This window comes from Cucumis melo, chromosome 4, assembly GCF_025177605.1.
Source record: "Cucumis melo cultivar AY chromosome 4, USDA_Cmelo_AY_1.0, whole genome shotgun sequence".
Classification (NCBI taxonomy): domain Eukaryota; kingdom Viridiplantae; phylum Streptophyta; class Magnoliopsida; order Cucurbitales; family Cucurbitaceae; genus Cucumis; species Cucumis melo.
This window is the reverse complement of record NC_066860.1, coordinates 820,848-839,723: the sequence shown is the minus strand read 5'-3', so window position 1 is coordinate 839,723 and position 18,876 is coordinate 820,848. Positions and strand designations below refer to the sequence as shown.

The following is an 18,876-nucleotide window of genomic DNA, read 5'->3' as shown; positions in this document are numbered from 1 at the left end:
TTAATTTAATACTCTTCAATCAAATTTCTTGTTTAAATAGGAAATTAGTTCGAAGAATATCGAAACATTAGATAACGAAATTGAAAAACGTATCTAAATTATACATACGTAACAAGAAAAGAGGAGTATTGATTAGCCATATAGGGTTATGCTGATTGGAAAAATACGTTATTCCCTTGAAAGACAACCTAACATTACTTTGAAAAGAAGTATATTTTGCCCTAAAATATGGACTCACAAGAAACAAAAACATACCCATAAATAAATTAATGAATAAACCCCTAGGATATGGGAGATGAGATCCTAACTTAGACCATACATATAATCTATAAGTTGGGTATAGTTATTTCTCATTTTAATGACATTTAGATGAACTTGTATCTTTCCCCTTTCAACTTTCCCACTTGCCAAACACTAATATCATAATTCGTTTCTCCATCTTGCCTAAAAAGATTAGGAAAAACAAGTGATTTATTATACCATTCCATTTTAATCTATTTTTGAGATTTCGGAAGTTTGAAAGTCATCATAGAGACAAACAAAATGTGACAACAATTTAGTACAATTTGAAATGTAATTGACATACATTCATACATTAAAAAGGTATGGAATGTTAGGTCATACAAGAAATTGAATTTACAGTTTTTGTGCATATGAAAATATCTCATGAATTGATAAACAAAAGTAGGTGAAAAAAAGAATGTGTTCAAACAAAAGAAGTAGTTTATGTTGAGTTATTCAACATGGAGAATCCAATTTAAATTGTTTTTCAATAGAAAACACACTCTAGTTTGCACATGAAAGAGATACAAGAATTTGACATCATCAACACAAATGAATAAATACAAATTTGAGGTGTTCTTTTTTTTTTTTTTTTTCTTTTTGGGATAAAAACTTCCCATAAATTATTGCCAAAACATGGGCTTAACGTGAAAGGAACTTCTAAAGTAGCTCATAACTCAATTGAGAACAAAATGAAACATTCCCTAAAGAATAATCAAACATTGTACAATGCAAAATAGGACAAAAAATATTCAGTTTATAAACAACTGAACCAATTACTAATAAGAATAACCTAAGTTTGGGATGAACTGAATTATATTTCAAGTTTTCTTTTCACAATAATTACGAGGACAACAAATCGAACTTCCATCCTCTAAAAAAAAATCATGTCAGTTACGATTCCTCTTATCCAATTTCTAAAAGATAAGATTTAAAGAGACTCATGGAAATTTCTAGAACTTCTAGTACTATAAGAATACTACATTCGTGTACCATATAGTTTTGCCTTCATTTCAAAGAGATATAGACATGTCCTAATAATACAGTAGTACAAGAAATTCTTTCCATAAATTCAAAAGAAGTAATCACGAGTTGATCCTACATGATGTCTTTAGACCATGTGTTCTTCTAGGTATTGAGAAGGTTGATTATATCTATCCTAAGCTAGCTTTTGAGAGACTTGACCATCTATCCTAAGCAATTAACCACTGCAGCCAACGTAGATAAAAGTAACAGTTACAAACAATTAGATGTATACAAAAAGAAATGAAAAATGTTGATGACTATATGTCTAACGAAAACGTGGCACATGTCAGCCAACTCATCAAATAATAATGACTTAAATTTCTATGGTGTCGATGTCAAAAATATATGCACTAAGTGAGGCAAAGTGGATATTACAAGAACCTCATTAATTAAAAACAAGACTAATCAAAAGAATCTATGTCAACATATCTCTTTCTAACAAAAATTTAAAAAAAAAAACCATTTAAGGACAAAATAAAGAGAACCACTTATTCATTTACTACAAATTATCAGAAAATAACTTGTAAAAGCAAAGAAGCCTAACTTTTAACATTTCAGATACAAACACAAATCACTTTACTATTTGTTGGTTTATTTTGAAAACCTTAAGAGGCCAAAGAAATAGAATTAAATTTAAAGTCCATCCATCCTACATCCCAAAGAGTGTGATGAATACTGTAAAAAGAAAAAAAAAATGAGGAAAAAAAGAGTTTTGGACATTTGGGGTGACCCCACATTTCTCTCTCTAAATGCCTACCGTTCAACTCATTCTTCCCTTCTCTATTTATACACACTTCCTATTTTGTTTAGAGTCTCAAGACTTGTGTCTTTCTTCTGCAACTCATCAGCATTACTTCACCAACTTCCCCCCTCTCTGCTTTGCTCTCTATCTTAAACACTTCAAACATCATATTCATCAATGGCTTGCTTGGAGATTTGTAATGAGGTTTGTACCAAATGAAATAAACTTTCTTTTTCCTATATCTTTCTTTTGAGTTTTAAACATGAAGAAGAAGAAGAAGATGGAGATGAAAAAGCGCACTTGACAGTGTATTTTGTTTTTTGGGATCAGAATTTGCAGGGTGGGGAGACAAAAGAAGAGAGAGAAGTTTGTACACTTGATGGGACTATTGATTGGCATGGCCAACCTGCTATCAGATCAAAATCTGGAGGATGGGTTGCTGGAATCATTATACTCTGTAAGGCCCCAAATCATCTCTCTTTTAAACTGTTTGTCTCTCTCACACACAACAAAAAATGACCTAGTCTCAATCAACTTAGTTCCTTTTTTCTTTTTCCGGGGCAAGTTATAAAATGTTGCTAGCAAACTCGTAAGACTCAATCAGCTTAGTTATTTGTTATTTCATTCTTCTTGAAGTAGAAACTTCTGTAGTAAATTTTCCACATTGATCACTTCAAACCAAGATTCTATATCTAACTTGTTTTTTTTTTATTAGCTTATGAGAGAGAAGAAAAAGAAGAAGGTGCAGAGGAAATAGCATATAAGTCTACAAGGTTATATGTGGGAAGTGGTTTTAGAAAAATCGAGAAGTTTTGGTTGGTGTGGGTGAGTACGTTAGAGGGGGAGAGAAATGTTTGTTAAGTTTTTGTTTGGATTTGAAAAAGATAAGTGGGAGTACATACTAGAGATGTGAAAGAGCTTCTCACCTGATTTTCTTGATACAGAAAAGGATGAGAAAATGAGAAAGAAATAGGAATGGCCTTATTGCTTTACATTTGGCACTACACAATGAGCCAAGTGTTGAAGCCTCCTTGCATGCTACTCTCTCCTCCACCTAATTTCAGGCTACACTGTAATCATAATCTTTAGCCCATAGGAAAGAGAATTAGAGAGCCCAAATTGGCATTAGGTAGAGAGAGAAGCAAGGACCCAAAAATGACGAGAAAGATATTTCTTAAGGACTTTGTTTTGTTGCCTCATTGACTCCATGGGACTGGACGACAAGAGAGAGAGAGAGAGAGACAAGAACCCGTAAATAGTGAGAGAAAGAAAGGGAGATTTCTTAAGAACTGTGCTATCTTACCTCATTCACTCGCTGAGAGAGAGAGACATGCATTAACCTGAGACGTGTCTGACACGTACTCATCAACTATTTTTGACATGGCATGACGTGGATATTCCACGTGTTGTTTCAATTACCTAGATGAATTATGTCCGATCCGTATGGAGTGTCCTCATCCACAACCTTTATCTATTTCTCATTTTCTTTGTTTCCCCCCTCTCTACCAGTCAGTTTTGAAAATTTTACAGATAAGGACTTCAAAATATATCGTATTAAAAGAATAGTAAAAAAAGTTCTGTAGCATTTTTTATGAGAAATTCTTTGAACTATAAAGCTCATATACTGACATCACAAATATCCTTCTAGAAATGAAGGAAAGGAAGAAAACTTAAAGCATGTAGCTTTACGTTCCCCCTATATCACCAAAGAAAAATCTCTCGCGAGATAGTTGATAAAGAGATTAAAGAAACACGACTTCTTTTAGTGGAAAATACCGAAAAGGAAAGGCATTTTCCTTAATCCAAGGGTCCAAGAGCCATCCAGTAGTGAAATTCACAATGGACGTGCTCTTTTACTTTACACCTATCCGACACTTTTACGGGACTTTCTGTAGAAAGAGTACATAACAAGCTACCTCGTTACTATCAATGATTTGTAGAGAAAGTCCATTTGAGACTGACAAAAACTCACCCTTGAGAAATTTGAATCCTAGTCCTCATAGATAACTATGGAATAGAATCTATACTGTGGGTCTGAATTGAAGTCTGGGTCTGCCTAACTTGCCTTTTCACTTCTCAAAGCACTTTCAGCTTTTTCGATAGACAACAATGTGATGAGAAAAGCCAACCACTAGGGAAATCACCCTTATTCGGGGAATTGTTTTTCATGAATTCACCACAAAATGAAGAACATATACTTAACATCAAATTTAATTCTAACCTGACTTGCTTCTCACAATATAATACAGTGAATCAAGGTCTTGCAACTCTTGCGTTCTTCGGAGTTGGTGTGAACTTAGTGCTGTTCCTGACAAGGGTTTTGCAGCAAAACAATGCCGATGCAGCCAACAGTGTGAGCAAATGGACCGGAACAGTGTACATCTTCTCTCTTGTTGGGGCTTTCCTCAGTGATTCATACTGGGGAAGGTACAAAACTTGTGCCATTTTTCAGATCATCTTTGTCATTGTAAGTACAATACTAAACCTTAAATATTTCCGTTTATCGAACGGAGACATGATCTTTTTTTTTCCTTCAACTGCTTTCTCCTCACCTTTCTTTATTACAGGGACTGGTTTCACTTTCCATAACATCACAGCTCTTTCTGATCAAACCAAAAGGTTGTGGGGATGAGGACACCCCATGCGAGTCGCATTCAAGATTGGGGAATGCATTGTTTTACCTCTCCATTTACCTTATTGCACTGGGAAACGGGGGATATCAACCAAATATTGCCACATTGGGAGCAGACCAATTTGATGAAGAGGACTCCACCGAGGGGCACTCAAAAGTGGCATTCTTTAGCTACTTTTACTTGGCGCTTAACTTGGGTTCTCTCTTCTCAAACACCATTTTAGGGTACTTTGAAGATGAAGGAGTGTGGGCTCTGGGCTTCTGGGTGTCAACTGGCTCAGCTTTTGCAGCATTGGTGTTGTTTCTTTGTGGAACCCCAAGGTACAGACACTTCAAGGCAAGCGGCAACCCTCTCTCAAGGTTCTGCCAAGTCATTGTTGCTGCAGCTAAAAAATCAACGGTCAAGATGCCAGCAAGTGAAGATGAATTATACAGTCTTGATGCTAAGGACTGTTCAATGAACCGTGGTAGAAGGATACTTCACACCCATGGATTCAAGTAAGGATATCACATTTCAGCTTCATTCCTTTTAACAAGTCCGACAAACAGATTCATTTTTTACATCATCTCTCTTTTGCACTTTCAGAATCATTCTGAACATCTGAATTGTTAATGGAAAATCTGGAGAAATCCTATCTATTTAACTTCTTCCGGACTCTCAAAAACATTTTCTTCATTAAAAAAACACAAGAAAAAGAAAATTATGGTTCCAATTCATCTGCCATTTATGGTCTGCATGTCACTCATGCTTGTTCTTTTATATGTTGTAGGTTTCTGGATAGGGCAGCATATATCTCATCAAGAGATTTAGATAACCAAGGACGAGGCATTGACAATCCATGGCGCCTCTGTCCCATCACACAAGTGGAAGAGGTCAAGTGCATTTTAAGATTACTTCCTATTTGGCTCTGCACCATAATCTACTCTGTGGTCTTCACTCAAATGGCTTCCCTCTTTGTCGAGCAAGGCGCTGCCATGAAAACTGTTATTTCAAACTTTCATATCCCACCTGCAAGCATGTCCAGCTTTGACATTCTCAGTGTCGCAGTTTTCATTTTCCTTTACCGGCGAGTCCTCGAACCACTTGCAGGGAAACTCAGAAAATCAGATTCTAAAGGGCTTACTGAGCTTCAGAGAATGGGAATCGGTCTCATCATAGCAGTGATGGCAATGGTTTCAGCAGGAATTGTAGAGTGTTATAGACTAAAGTATGCTAAAGGCGACTGCACACACTGTGAAGGCTCAAGCTCCTTAAGCATCTTTTGGCAGGTTCCACAGTATGCATTTATAGGAGCTTCTGAGGTTTTCATGTACGTGGGACAATTGGAGTTCTTCAATGCACAAACCCCGGATGGATTAAAAAGCTTTGGTAGTGCACTTTGTATGACATCAATCTCTTTGGGGAATTATGTCAGTAGCCTTCTGGTCACTATGGTTATGAAAATATCTACAGAGGACCACATGCCAGGATGGATTCCAGGAAACCTGAACAGAGGTCATCTAGATAGATTTTACTTCCTCTTAGCTGGATTGACTGCAATTGACTTTGCAGTGTATATTCTGTGTGCTAGATGGTACAAATGTATCAAATTGGAGGGCAGGTGTGAAGAAAATGAAGACCTGGAGCACAACAAGGTCTGATTTGAAGAAATATAAAACAAAAGCAACACTTGTTTGCTGAATATGCTATCAGTTTGTGAATAAAAGGAATAGGGCCTAAAGAGTCGGAAACCTATTCTTGGCTCAACTCTTTATACCCAATTCTTTCCCTTTTCTACAACATCTGATCAAATAATTTCAAGCCATTTTACTGAAAGAGCAAGGGTGGCGTGTTCGGCAGATTTCTTGTCCAAGATGTTCCATGTTCCCGCCGGCTACATTTTCCCCTTTATTCATTAAAGGACTTTGACTTTCTTTTTTCCTTCTCCTCTTCTGTTTTTCCTTTTATGTGGGGAAGCTAGTATGTACAATCACTGAGCCGTCTTTTTTCTATCTATCAAGTTGTCAATGGAAGTGAATCTCTCCTTTGTCTTCTGAGATTGGAATGACCGAGGGGAAAAAAAGATCAAAAGGGGAAACATAAATACATTTGCCTATGCTTTGGCCTTGTTTGTGATTATATAAAATCATCTCATGTCCTCAATTCAAATGCCCCATAGACTGGTATTGTGTGACATTTGATTAATACAAATGAGGTATGGGAAAGATATAAACAGAGGGTGCTCTAAGCAATGAAATATATATATTATCAATCAAGACGAAATGTCTAATAAATAGGTCAACTAAGTCAAAATGTTACAAAACTATTACTAATCGTAAGCATACTAATCTCTAGAAAGAAGAGATGAAAGAACAAAACAATAAACCCTGTTTTTTACCAGCGAAATCAACCTTGGATCCTCCGTACTTGAATGTGGTGAGTAGACTCTTTCCGCCAAATTGGTTGAGCTCCACTTTGGACAAGCGTAACGTGGTCTCCTTCTACCACGTGACCCTTATCCTGCAAACGTGGGAAATTTAAAAGCATATCCTTATGGATCTATAAACAAAATACAAGGAAATAACGAAAGGAAAGCGACACTAAAGAAAACAAACCAGCAATAACTCGAGTGCTCTGGAGAACGTTTCTTCTGCATCATTTGAAAACTGCATGTAGATAGGCATGACTCCATGATAAAGCACTAGCCTTTGTTTAATTCTTTCGCTGCATCAGACCATAATTTAGTATCCTTATTAAAGAAATGATTGGATAAAAAAAAAATCAAAAGTATCTAGTAGATGTTAATACGTTATTCTGTTCAAAATAAATATATCGTCAAAAACGTGAATGAATAATTAAATGTAGAGCAAAAATACACAAATGCATTGCCAATGTCCTCCAATCAGCAATTTCAGATGTTATTCACGCGTCAAAAATTTTGGCTGATACATGAAATGTAATGGTAGTCATTAAATGGACCAGGCAGTAAGTGACGCATCTTGCATTGTTCGAACCCAATCTAGAGCTAAAACACATAGAAGACATCTATAGGTTTCATCCTGGATCCAGAAAGGTGCTATTCCACCATAACTAGTGCGTCCTTTACTACTCTTGCGTACAGAGGAATAAAAAAACCGCCTACCGACTGGCAAAGATATGCCACAAATCATAGATACAAAAAGAAGGCTCACATACAATAGAAAACTCTACATCTTCAAGGAAAACTATTCACAATTGACACCAGTATATAAAGTTGATCTGGATCATTTTATTGGCATTAACTGCATAAGTTGGAGTACAGAAAATATCCTAACCATGCATGAAATTCAAGGAAATTACTATACACTACTTCTGAACTTACTCATCAGTGAAGGCAAAGATGGTAGAGCAGGGCCTATAATGACTTAAGAGAATAGCCATGGAGCCACTTCTTGTGAAAACAATGATAGGAGTATTAAGGGTGTTGGCCATAGTGGTGGCGTGGAAAGCAAACATGTCTCCCATATGGCTCTGTCATAGAATATGACGAACACATCAGAATTTTTTAAAACATAAAAAAAAAATATTATACTTTCAAAGAGGGCGTTATGATAAGACTTTTAACCCAATTACACAGAGCAATTGCCGTTATCACATGTCCCAACAACATTAAAAAAAAAAATGGAGGTCCTTTAAGAAAGAAAGGAATAGGAATTTTTTAAGTATGTTTCTTTTGATTTTGTTTAATATACAGACTCTTCATGGTGTACAAACTATGCCAAATTCTATCGACGGTTTTTAACAATTGGCACTCTTCTCCATTAGTGCTTTGGGTTCTTTTCAACCCCTTGTCTTTAGGCTGTTTTTTTCTCTCTGATGGAATATACATTGTTGTTTCTTATCAAAAAAAAAAAAATCACACATAACTGACACGACAATAATACATACCTTGTGGACACTCGATGGATTTGGAGTAGTAGAATTAATTGGTAGACTAGATTCCGTCCTCAAAGCCACAGTATGCATCACTTTCACAGCCTTCAACGGATATCTAATGTTTTCACCATAGTGGATTAAAATATCAATTTGATATAAAAAATGAAATCAAAAAGGGATAAAAGGAGGTAATTTGTATAGCATGAGCAAACAGAAAACAGCCTGAACTTCCTCGATGTTAACAATAAGTCAATGACTTCAAGCTTAATTGCAGAACAAGAAGACACAAAAAGTTGGAATGATGCTACGACATCATCAAGAATGACAATTTTTTTATCAATTTTAATCAAACTAGAGGAATGCGCATAAACATTATGCATACAGCCATACAGGACATCGCATATTTCAATATTTATAAATCGCAATTACAAAACAAGAAATGAAACAAAAACACCTACATATTGATTGCCCTACATGTTATTGAAAGATCATAGAGCCTCACTCCCTACCAATAGGTTCCAAGGGGAAAATAAGATTTTGACCTAAATCAAAACATATACGAATTGCCCACCAAAAAAGAACTCCCAGGTAATGGGCTAGGAAACGTACTTCCCATGAGCAGTTTCTCCTGAAAGCATGACTGCATCGGCACCTTCACGTACGGCAATAGCAATATCAGAAACCTCAGCTCTAGTTGGTGTGGGATGATCAATCATGCTTTCCAGCATGTTTGTTGCCACAATAACTGGTTTCTGCATGCTACGACATCTTTTGATAATATCCTCCTGACAGAAAAGTTACTGTTATATGATGGCTATGATAGAATACTAATCCTATTATCCTATTAACATAACAATCCTTCCCCCACAACCTCTTACTTTTGATAATTAACAGAAGTGAGTGTGTGTGAGTGTGACATAAATTTCATTCAAATAATGTAAAGAAGCTAATGCTCAAAGTTTTCATTCAAATAATCCTGGAACTTTATGATATAAAGAAGAATAGAAGCTCAATATTTCTTGCTCAATATCTCTAAATTGAAGAAGAGGTACCACTACCACGTTGCCAGAAAGTATTTCAATGATCGGGTTTTTTTCTCTTATTGGCTGGAATTGCTTCAAACCGATGAAAAAAACCTAAAATTTTCATCCATAATTCCAACCAATTCAATTTACAAAACTCTTTTCATAAGATTTGTACAACTCCTTGATTTCTCCATTGACTTGACAGCAAGACAAATTACGAGTTCAAAGGGGCATAATTCATTTGCTTCTAATTTAGCATCAAAAGACCAACGTTTGCAAGGCCTTTTCTCCCTATGATTCCGCTCTTTATTCATGGTTAGCAAACCAGTTTTGATAACATCCTTTAAGTTATTCAGCTTGGAACTAGGAACAAAGTCTGCCCCGCCAAGAAAGTTAACTTGAGCAAGTGGCTTATCAATCACAATTCCACAATCCTTCTGAAAAAGCCAACTAATATGGAAAACGAAAGGAACAGGGCCCCAGGCCCAAACAAATGCCCCAGATTCAAGTAACAAAGGAAACGGTCCGAAAAAAATTGAGCTAGTCTTGAAAACCTAGAATTATCAAACCAATAATCTCAATCCTTGGAAATCAGAAACCTATCAAAGCTCAGTTAGTACCATATATGTATAATCCCTTAATATTGTTTTCGTATTAAAGCTCAGTGTCACATCTCGAGCACCCATTTATTGAATTCTGGATCGTACTCCTTTCCAAAGAAACTTCAATATTACGGAAATAGATGGACTCCTATCTGTGTAACATTTAAAAAGTCAAGTAATTGTACCCCGTGAAAATCAACAATTTAAACTTTGTAAGAAGGTATTGTTACTACTCAAAACAAATATCCTTTGATGGCCAAATTTTGATTCCAATCATCTTGGTTTCCAAGAACACCTTCTTGAAGATATTTATCCAATCCTCGCCCTCTAGGAAATACATAGAATCAGAAATTGAAATTTTTAACACAGAACAAGACGTTGTGATGTCTCACCTAGGAAAGTTAAACAAACATAAGGCAAGGGATACATAAATTACAGGCACGTATGTAAAAGTTTTACAAACCTTTATAAATTAAAAATTAGTTTGGAACGCTCTTGGGTTAATTTTTTGGCCGTTTTATCACCAGTAATTTAATTCAATGGAAATTTTCCTGTGATAACTTTCCCGAACTAGTATATTATGCGCAAGACTCTCCTGCGAGAAGACCAAATGCTCACCTTTGTGCCACTGTCCTTTTATCTGCAATGGTTGGATCAAGTTCCTTGGTTGATTCAGTTCGCATTAGCGTCTAGGGTTATCCACTCCACCATTAAGTCAAAGGTATTTTTCTGGGATGAGGTAGAGAGCAATAAGACTTGCAACATATACCGCAAGAGATCTTGAGGTTGTCTGGAAGCTAGCTTTGGCTTTTAACTAGAATACTTTACCAAATTCTGTAAAATTATTATTAATTTATTATCAATGCCAATTATGGTTTTTTCTACGTCAAGACACAAGCCATAAAGTCACTAAAAAGTTTATCTGGAACTAATGTTGCAATGGAAGAGTAATGGGATGAGAGTTCTATTAACGTTAGAGTTTTACCTGCAATAATGGAACTTCCTCGATTGGAAGTTCAGCCCCAAGGTCTCCACGAGCAACCATTGCCTAACAAGTCAAATAAACTAATTAAGTTGCAACTCAGAACACCATGATGAGCATGAACAGTCACATGTGACAAAAATAAGAGAGCCAAGAACGTATTTGCAGAAATGATTAAAGATATGCTGCTTCAGAATGTAGTAAAGGATATAACTATTCAGCAAAATTCCAGAAACTGTCATGCATAAATTCAAATCTACATCACAAAAATAGTGGTCAAAAGTATACAGTTCCAATTCTACATTATAAAGTTATAAACTAACACAATCAGTTGTCCAAAGTAATAAAACTTCCAATCATTATGGTTGTTCATGATAAACAAAAGAAAAGGATGAATTTTGGTGCAAAAACTATGGCTATTTTTAAATAATACGAGAGTCATCCAATCAGATATATCAAATACCAATCTCACTCCCATTCTAATTGTGTCTTATCCTAAAAAATAAAAAAGGAATAATACTATTCTAATGGTGTAGAAAGCTAACCCCATCTGATGCTGAAAGTATCGAATGAAGATTAGGTATGGAGTCTGCACTTTCAATTTTTACAATCACATGAATATCTGCATTGCAGCCTACAAAAAGTATACATATACTTGCTATCAGAATGAGAGGAAGCATAGATGTAATAAAGAGGTACATAACGGGCAACTAATAGATATATACAAAAATGTACTTTTCAGATAGTCTTTCAGCTCATGAACCACTCTAGCATCCTTCACAAAAGAAACAGCATAAAAATCAACCTGATTATCCACCCCAAACTTTATATCTTCCCAGTCCTTGTCTGCACCACAAAAGATTAATAGATTAAAAGTTGATATTATATATAAATATATTTAGAAGATACTAAATTCAAAGTTATTTTATAGTTATGGTCCTCATCCTTTCCCATATTTTATATTTGGGTCTCTATCCTTGCATTTGTTTCATTTTGGTAAATGTTTTGTGGACATACCAATTCAGTCCCTTAAGTCAATTATCCATTTAAATTGTAACAAAAGGCAGAAGCATTCAAAATAAGAAAATCTTCAAATTTCAAACTGGAAGCACCCAAAACGGCCAAAGCCCCAAGTTTTGCCCTCTGCTGGAAGTAGTCAACGCTCTTAAATCGTTGAGTTACAAGTTCTGTCCTTGCTGGAAGTTTCTTCAGTTGGAAGAAAGTATATTTTGTCTCGTGAAATTTTGAAACAGTGCTGAAGTCTCAAATAGTTTTTGAAGCCTAGGCTCTCTTTACTATTTTGCATTGTCCTTGTTGCTCTTATATTTTCCTATGTATTTTTTTCTTTACTTATTAATTCTTTGTATTTTGACTTTTGAAGAAGTAATAAAAGGTTGTCATAACACCAATTCAATACTGATATGTTGCCACTTCTTTTTGTTCATGCGACATACCAAGTTAACACTTCATCTTCTACTTGTGATTGTATCATAGCAATTATATAACTCTTTAACAAAATAATTAACGGAAATTCTATAATGCAACACTGAAGTTAAATACCGAACATACCTGTTATAGAAGGCAAAGTTGCACTTTTTCCACGAACATTCAAATGACGCCTTGATTTGAGTTCACCGCCATCAATGACTACACACTTAACCGAATCATCCGTCTTTGATTGAACAGCCAATGACATCATTCCACCTAGAGTATGGAAAATAAAGTTTTTCTTTGAGGCAGTAAAATAGTCAACTGTGATTCTATAACTCATCATCTAAAAGCGATAAAGAATGTCAATGTGTAGTAGGAGAAGGCTATAGTCTCAAAAATATAGTAAAGAATTTCCACCATAACGCAAAAAATCGTAAAACCATAAGACTTGTAATTCTAACTGAAGTAAAGGTTATCTTGAAGCACCTCCTCTCCAACCCACATGCCACAAGAATAATATTTTAAAGTGAGTTCCCAATCATTAGAAGTGTTTATAGGCAGTTAAACTTTTACTTGGCTGATCATTACATAAAACAAGCCGCTGATTGAGAAAAGTTGTATCATATATTTGCAGTACCAATGTGAAACAAACAAGAGCAATATACTCACCATCAACAAGTAAAGTATCTCCAACTTCTACATCATTTACAAAGTCGTCATAGTTGACACTAACAGTGTCTTCTGTGCTGACTCCTCTTTTGATTGTGAAGTTAAATTCTTGTCCCTCTTTGAGCAAGATTGGTTTAGGTACATCTCCACTTCGAACCTCAGGACCCTGAATGAAACAAATAGAAAAATAGTGCAGTAATTAAAAGCATCAATCATTAAATCATATTTCCATGAGTAGAATAAATTTTGGGTACCAGTAGGCAAATTGAACAGTAATGAACAATTCTATAGAAGATCGAATTGAAATTAGCTTCAAAAATCTCACTAACCAATCAAAGCATACTTACTTATGAATAATAGGTTCTAGAAAATTTCGTAATCATTTAATTCAAGTATCGTTTGGTTAAGAGTTACAGATCAATCTGAAGTTTTAACTTTGGTTCCTTCTGGACGAGTCATAATTCAACATTCAATAAGCATATAGAGGGTAGAAACATACCTTCGTATCAAGCATAATGGCTATAACTTTGTCATTAAATTGGGCGTTATATTCCTTAACCAAATCAATTGTTTTCTGGTGGGAAGAATGGTCTCCATGTGACATATTTAAACGCGCCACATTCATCCCAGTCTCTGCCAATTTCCATATCATTTCCCGTGAACTTGTCGAAGGGCCAATCGTGCATACTATCTTAGTTTTCCTTCTAGACTTTGTCGTTAACTTCGTCCTGCTAAAATGGAATGCATTAGACTGAAGCTCAAAGGTAGAGTTCGAAACGTCCTGATCCTGAACCAAACAAAAATCTCACTCTTAGGACCGTGATGCATCAACAATAGCAATAAGAAATAACAAAACATTCCGTTTTAGTTAAACTGAAAAAAGGAAAAAAGTGAATAATCAGCATTGAACTCCAGCGTCAAATATTCATTAAACTTTTCCAGCACAATCCAAACATAACAAATTAAATTTACACAAAGTAAAATCGAAGAAGACAACATTCTCATAATATCCATAAAAACTCTATGCTCGTAGAAGAGCCAACATATGTATTATGTCCAGAACAAGACAGAGAGAAACATCATCAGCAGCCAATAACGAGCACCAAAGTAAACATCAAAAAAAAAACAAAAAAAAAAAAACAAGAAGAAAACACAAACTCACAGTATCCACAGAGGCATTATAGGACGCAACTTCCCGCTGCTCGACTATTCTCAAGCATCTAACCAAAGCGATTTGCTTCGATTGCAAACACATCTTTCCACTCTTCACGTCAAGACCAAAAGCATCAGAAACAATTCTACACGAGGCAAGGCGGTCAGCGACTCTGGTAGAATCAGATTTCAAGAGAGGAACACCAGTAGAGAGATTAAACGTCGCCATAGATGAAAACCTGGAAAAGAAGAGTAGAGAAGGATAGTGTATGAAGCCGGAGAGATTGAGAAATGGTGAAAGAGAAGGAGAAGTTTCGTAGTGAAAGAGCTAAAGGAGAGGCAGAAGGTGGTGGTGATGTAGCTGCAGCCGGCCGTCGAGAGGAGGCGGCGGTGGAGTGGAGTTTGTGTTATATTAGAGAGAGAGAGAGAAGGGGAGCCACAGATTTTGGGGACAGTTAGGGGTCTCTGACTCTGACTCCTTTTATCACTCTTTCATTTCTCTTTCACATTTTTTATTATACTCTTTCTCTTCTTCATTTTCCCTCACGCGCGTATTCTTCACCCTATTTTTCCTTTTTATTTAAATTCCCCTTTTCTTTTTTTATTTCCTAATTTTCAATTTGATTCATTCTTAAACTTACATTCCACACTCAATTTAACCCCGTAATTATGACCAAATTTGAAAATCATTAGTGCATCAATTATTAAGCATATATAGATGTCTTCGAATGTCAGTTTTACAAAATGGATAATTAAAGTAAAAGCATTAACGGTTTCTAAAATAAAACGACTAAGAATCTAAATTGATTCATTTATGAAGTTAACAAGTTTAATTAATACAATCATAAGTTTAACACAAATTTTTTTTAACCAGATGATGTAAATTGATAAACATACAACTTTTTAATTTTTATATTGATAAAAATTTTTAAAAAATTTAAAATAGAACATTTAACAAAAATATTCACCCTTTATAGAAAAATCAAATGTAATAAATTTTGTTTTTTAGTGGTTTTGTTCAAAGGAGTGGAAACCCATAAAATTATAATTTTTAAATTTAAAAGAATAAACCTCAATTAAAATTTTTATATTTTTTAAAATCTTTACCCATTCAAACTAGTTCACAAAAAAAAATGAAATAGTTGTATGAATTATAATTTAACAATTACAAACCTTCTTTGAAAATTTAGTCACAAAAAAGGGAGTTTGCAATTATTTAATTTTAAGAAAATTGTCATAAATATAATATTTATAACATTTAAATGATAAATTTTAATATTCTGTTTATTATTTTTAAAAAAAATTATTTATTTTATAATTTGTCAATTATTTTGAAAGAATGAAAAAAAAAAGAAAAGAAAAGAAACAAGAAAATGGGATTTGTTTAGCGGTGAAAGGTACGCGGCAATAAGCAAGTGAGTGTGTTAAAATGGTAGGAAGATCTTTTTCTATTATAGCAACGAACGACGACAGGCATCTCTCTCGTATATCGAAGATTCTTTTATAAAATAAAATCGAATATAACATAGAATATATTTTCCTGATCTTCCTTACAACCGCCACGTGTCAATACACATCATCATCCAACGGCCACTATTTGAGGTTTTTGTCCACCGTAGGATCTTGCAATTTTCTGCCCATATAAATGTTAAATTAGTCCATGTTGCTAGCTAGCTACCTTTTCCACCATTTGTAAAAAAGGAAAGAAAAATATAAATTTGTCCTATAGTTATACATAGATGCACAAATCTAGAGAAAAAATATCTTCTGTATGAAATTGGCATGTGCTCAATTCTCACTTTGTAGATTGGAGAACATGTGATCATCGATGTATTTATGTAGGAGTCAACGGAGCACATGTCCCCCTCACATTATCGATTTTTATATTTTAATATTAATTTTGAAGTGTTTAATTAAATAAATTATGTTGTTCGAGTCTTACCTTTTCAGATTTCAATATTTGAATCTTTTAGGTGTGTTTATTATATAGTACCTCTATATAAAACTTTTGGATCAATAGGTAAAGAAAAATGTTCTAAATATCGGAATAATGATTGTTACAATGTTGAGAAAAAATTTATATTTGAAAAATTTTTAAAGTGAAATTTGACTTGCTCCTTGGAAAGCCGACTATGATATGTATATAACGGATCTATACGTACGTATAGGTGGTATTTTATGTTGTAAATTGATGTTGAAAGGAATTGTTGTATTGTGATAAATCACTGCCTTAAAAGCAATAATGATATGTCGATTGTGTGCCTTAAAAGCTATAATGATATGTCGATTGTGTGCCTTAAAAGCAATAATGATATGTCGGTTGTGTTAATCATAAAGTTGGTTGTTCCACAAGGCTAACACAACTTCTCAATTTAGACGCGCAAAATAAGGTATAAAAGCAAAAGAAAGGAAGCTTAAAACAAGAGACTAGGATGGAGATAGATCTAGATTTCTTAATAAATCGAACATGATGAAGAAACGATAGTAAGAGAGGAAGAAGCTAGGGTTTCTAACAGGTGGAAAAACGAAAAGAAAATATTAATACAAAATTCTTGCCCTTTGCTTAAGAGTTTGTCATTTGTTTCACATTTCTAGATTTGAGCTATATGATTGTTCCTTAAACTTTGATATCAAGCTCTGAGGGTACGTGAGTGCAAATTTTTGACCTTTGGGTCAAATTGGCCTGTCTCGACCTCATCCCCAACCAAGACGAAAGATGGTGAGTTCATGGAGCCTTGCCTTGTTTTATGTGTATTAAGAAAAGATATGGAAGATTTATTTACTATGATTTCCTTTCATCAATCCACAAATTAATATTCTCTCATCTCTAAACATCCAAATTTTCCATTGAATCACAAAACTAGATAATATGAACACCAATCCTCTATTCTTCTTGGTTTGATCACTTACCCACACAATGATTTAAGCAATAAAACTCATCAATTCATCTATCAACCAAAGGAACAACGTGAGAATGTGAAAGAATGTTTTAATCTAATTTAAGTGAAACTCACCAACACAATAAATGCAGCCAAAACGAAACTGAAACCAAAAAACTTGTAAGAATCAAATTCATCGGCACCAATTAAATGAATTCCTAAACTGCTTTTTCAATTTAAAACCTAAACGAATTTCATATTTCCGTTTCTATCTCTCTATTCATATATATATGCATATATATAAACAGCAAATCGAAGAAGGAAGATGTAGAATCAATCATTCAACCAATCAAAGGAAAAGGGAGTGAAGAAGAAGAAGAAGATCAAACGAACCTGACAATGTCTAAATCTTTTCGATTTTTCGGATTCTTCCTCTGTGCCCTAGCAATTTCATCGTCGTTTCAATCGGCTTTCGCTGTTAGAAAAATTGCGGAGGCGGTTTATTCAGCCGATTGTTGGGACGCGATAAACGCGGTGGAAGGATGCCAGAATCAAATCGACACGGCGATGAAGAGTAATGAGATCGAGGTGAGTTACGATTGTTGTAAAGTGATTTTACATGGAATGCCGGAGAAATGCGCTGCCGTGGTTTTTTCGTCTGGTGGAGAGTTTTCGCCGGAGGTTAGCGGTGCGGTTAACGAGTATTGCGACGGAATGGGAATCACACCGCCGGTGCTTGAAACGGAGGATACTAAAGTAGACGAAAATTGAAGGGTTAAATAGTAAAATCTCACCGTTTATTCGGATGGTTTTCGATTTCGCTAAATTTTACTTTTTCTTTCTTACTAAATAAAACGGATTTTGTGATATAAAGTATTACTCTAAATACTTTATTTCATTTCAAGCCAATATATATTGGTAAAATAATTTAATACAATAAGTATAAAACTCGATGTATGTTTTAATCGTTGTACGGATTTATCTTATCTTACTACCTTAAAATTGACTAATAAGAGAATTATTCTTTTTATTATTTTATCACGAATTATTCTGTTGTAGCGATGACATAGTCTAAAAGGATATCTAATAATAATACTTCTAAAAAATAATTGAATTAAATCATATTCAAAACAAAATACACTATGGGTACGCTAAGACCAACTGTATTTAATATTTAAATATAATCTTTTATTATAAGTTTAATTATTAATAATAATCAACCTTTAATTTTATATAACATATAACACATTGTATAAAACGTTGCTTGAATTACCAAAGACACGATGAGAATTATGCTATCATAGGTTTGTAGATACCGCAATTAGATTCAAATTGTTCACATGAATAACAATATTTTTTAAAATTTATAAATATAATAAAAATTAGGTACTTTTTTATAAAATATATTACTACAAAATTACCCATATAAAAATATCTGTGGTTGATAAAAATAGCGAGAAAATGGAAACAAAGATTTTATCTAAATTGATAAATAAGACTTTCTGTTTCTTGCAAAAACTGAAGGATGATTATTATGATCTTTGACTATGATTCGGTAT

General features: G+C 34.4%; 2 protein-coding genes and 1 long non-coding RNA gene across 3 annotated transcripts; 1 reads left to right on the top strand and 2 right to left on the bottom strand.

Annotated features, from left to right (window-relative positions):
• The first annotated feature begins 552 nt into the window (after positions 1–552).
• On the top strand, positions 553–6,831 carry LOC103503512 (protein NRT1/ PTR FAMILY 7.3-like). The gene is made up of 5 exons (XM_008467720.3): positions 553–2,254; positions 2,381–2,507; positions 4,300–4,517; positions 4,618–5,180; positions 5,453–6,831. The coding sequence occupies exons 1-5, from the start codon at positions 2,228–2,230 to the stop codon at positions 6,321–6,323; spliced, it is 1,806 nt and encodes a 601-aa protein (XP_008465942.2). The 5' UTR covers positions 553–2,227; the 3' UTR covers positions 6,324–6,831.
• A 71-nt stretch (positions 6,832–6,902) lies between these two features.
• LOC103504001 (pyruvate kinase isozyme G, chloroplastic) lies at positions 6,903–14,906 on the bottom strand. The gene is made up of 12 exons (XM_051083484.1): positions 14,449–14,906; positions 13,786–14,073; positions 13,287–13,452; positions 12,756–12,890; positions 11,922–12,032; positions 11,732–11,820; positions 11,190–11,252; positions 9,187–9,362; positions 8,590–8,692; positions 8,024–8,172; positions 7,278–7,386; positions 6,903–7,182 (listed from the first exon to the last, which is right to left on the bottom strand). The coding sequence occupies exons 1-12, from the start codon at positions 14,665–14,667 to the stop codon at positions 7,069–7,071; spliced, it is 1,722 nt and encodes a 573-aa protein (XP_050939441.1). The 5' UTR covers positions 14,668–14,906; the 3' UTR covers positions 6,903–7,068.
• A 952-nt stretch (positions 14,907–15,858) lies between these two features.
• Positions 15,859–18,176, bottom strand: LOC127149009 (uncharacterized). The gene is made up of 2 exons (XR_007820180.1): positions 17,711–18,176; positions 15,859–16,071 (listed from the first exon to the last, which is right to left on the bottom strand). It is a non-coding gene; the product is annotated as an uncharacterized LOC127149009 (long non-coding RNA).
• Positions 18,177–18,876: the final 700 nt, after the last annotated feature.

Coding starts and splice junctions, on each gene's coding strand:
- LOC103504001 (XM_051083484.1), bottom strand. CDS start 14,667: ATGGCGACGTTTAATCTCTCTACTGGTGTTCCTCTCTTGAAATCTGAT. Junction 14,074..14,448: donor ATAATGCCTCTGTGGATACT/GTGAGTTTGTGT, acceptor TGTTTGGTTCAG/GATCAGGACGTTTCGAACTC. Junction 12,033..12,755: donor AACTTTGCCTTCTATAACAG/GTATGTTCGGTA, acceptor TTTGTGGTGCAG/ACAAGGACTGGGAAGATATA.
- LOC103503512 (XM_008467720.3), top strand. CDS start 2,228: ATGGCTTGCTTGGAGATTTGTAATGAG. Junction 2,508..4,299: donor TGCTGGAATCATTATACTCT/GTAAGGCCCCAA, acceptor AATATAATACAG/TGAATCAAGGTCTTGCAACT. Junction 5,181..5,452: donor CTTCACACCCATGGATTCAA/GTAAGGATATCA, acceptor TATATGTTGTAG/GTTTCTGGATAGGGCAGCAT.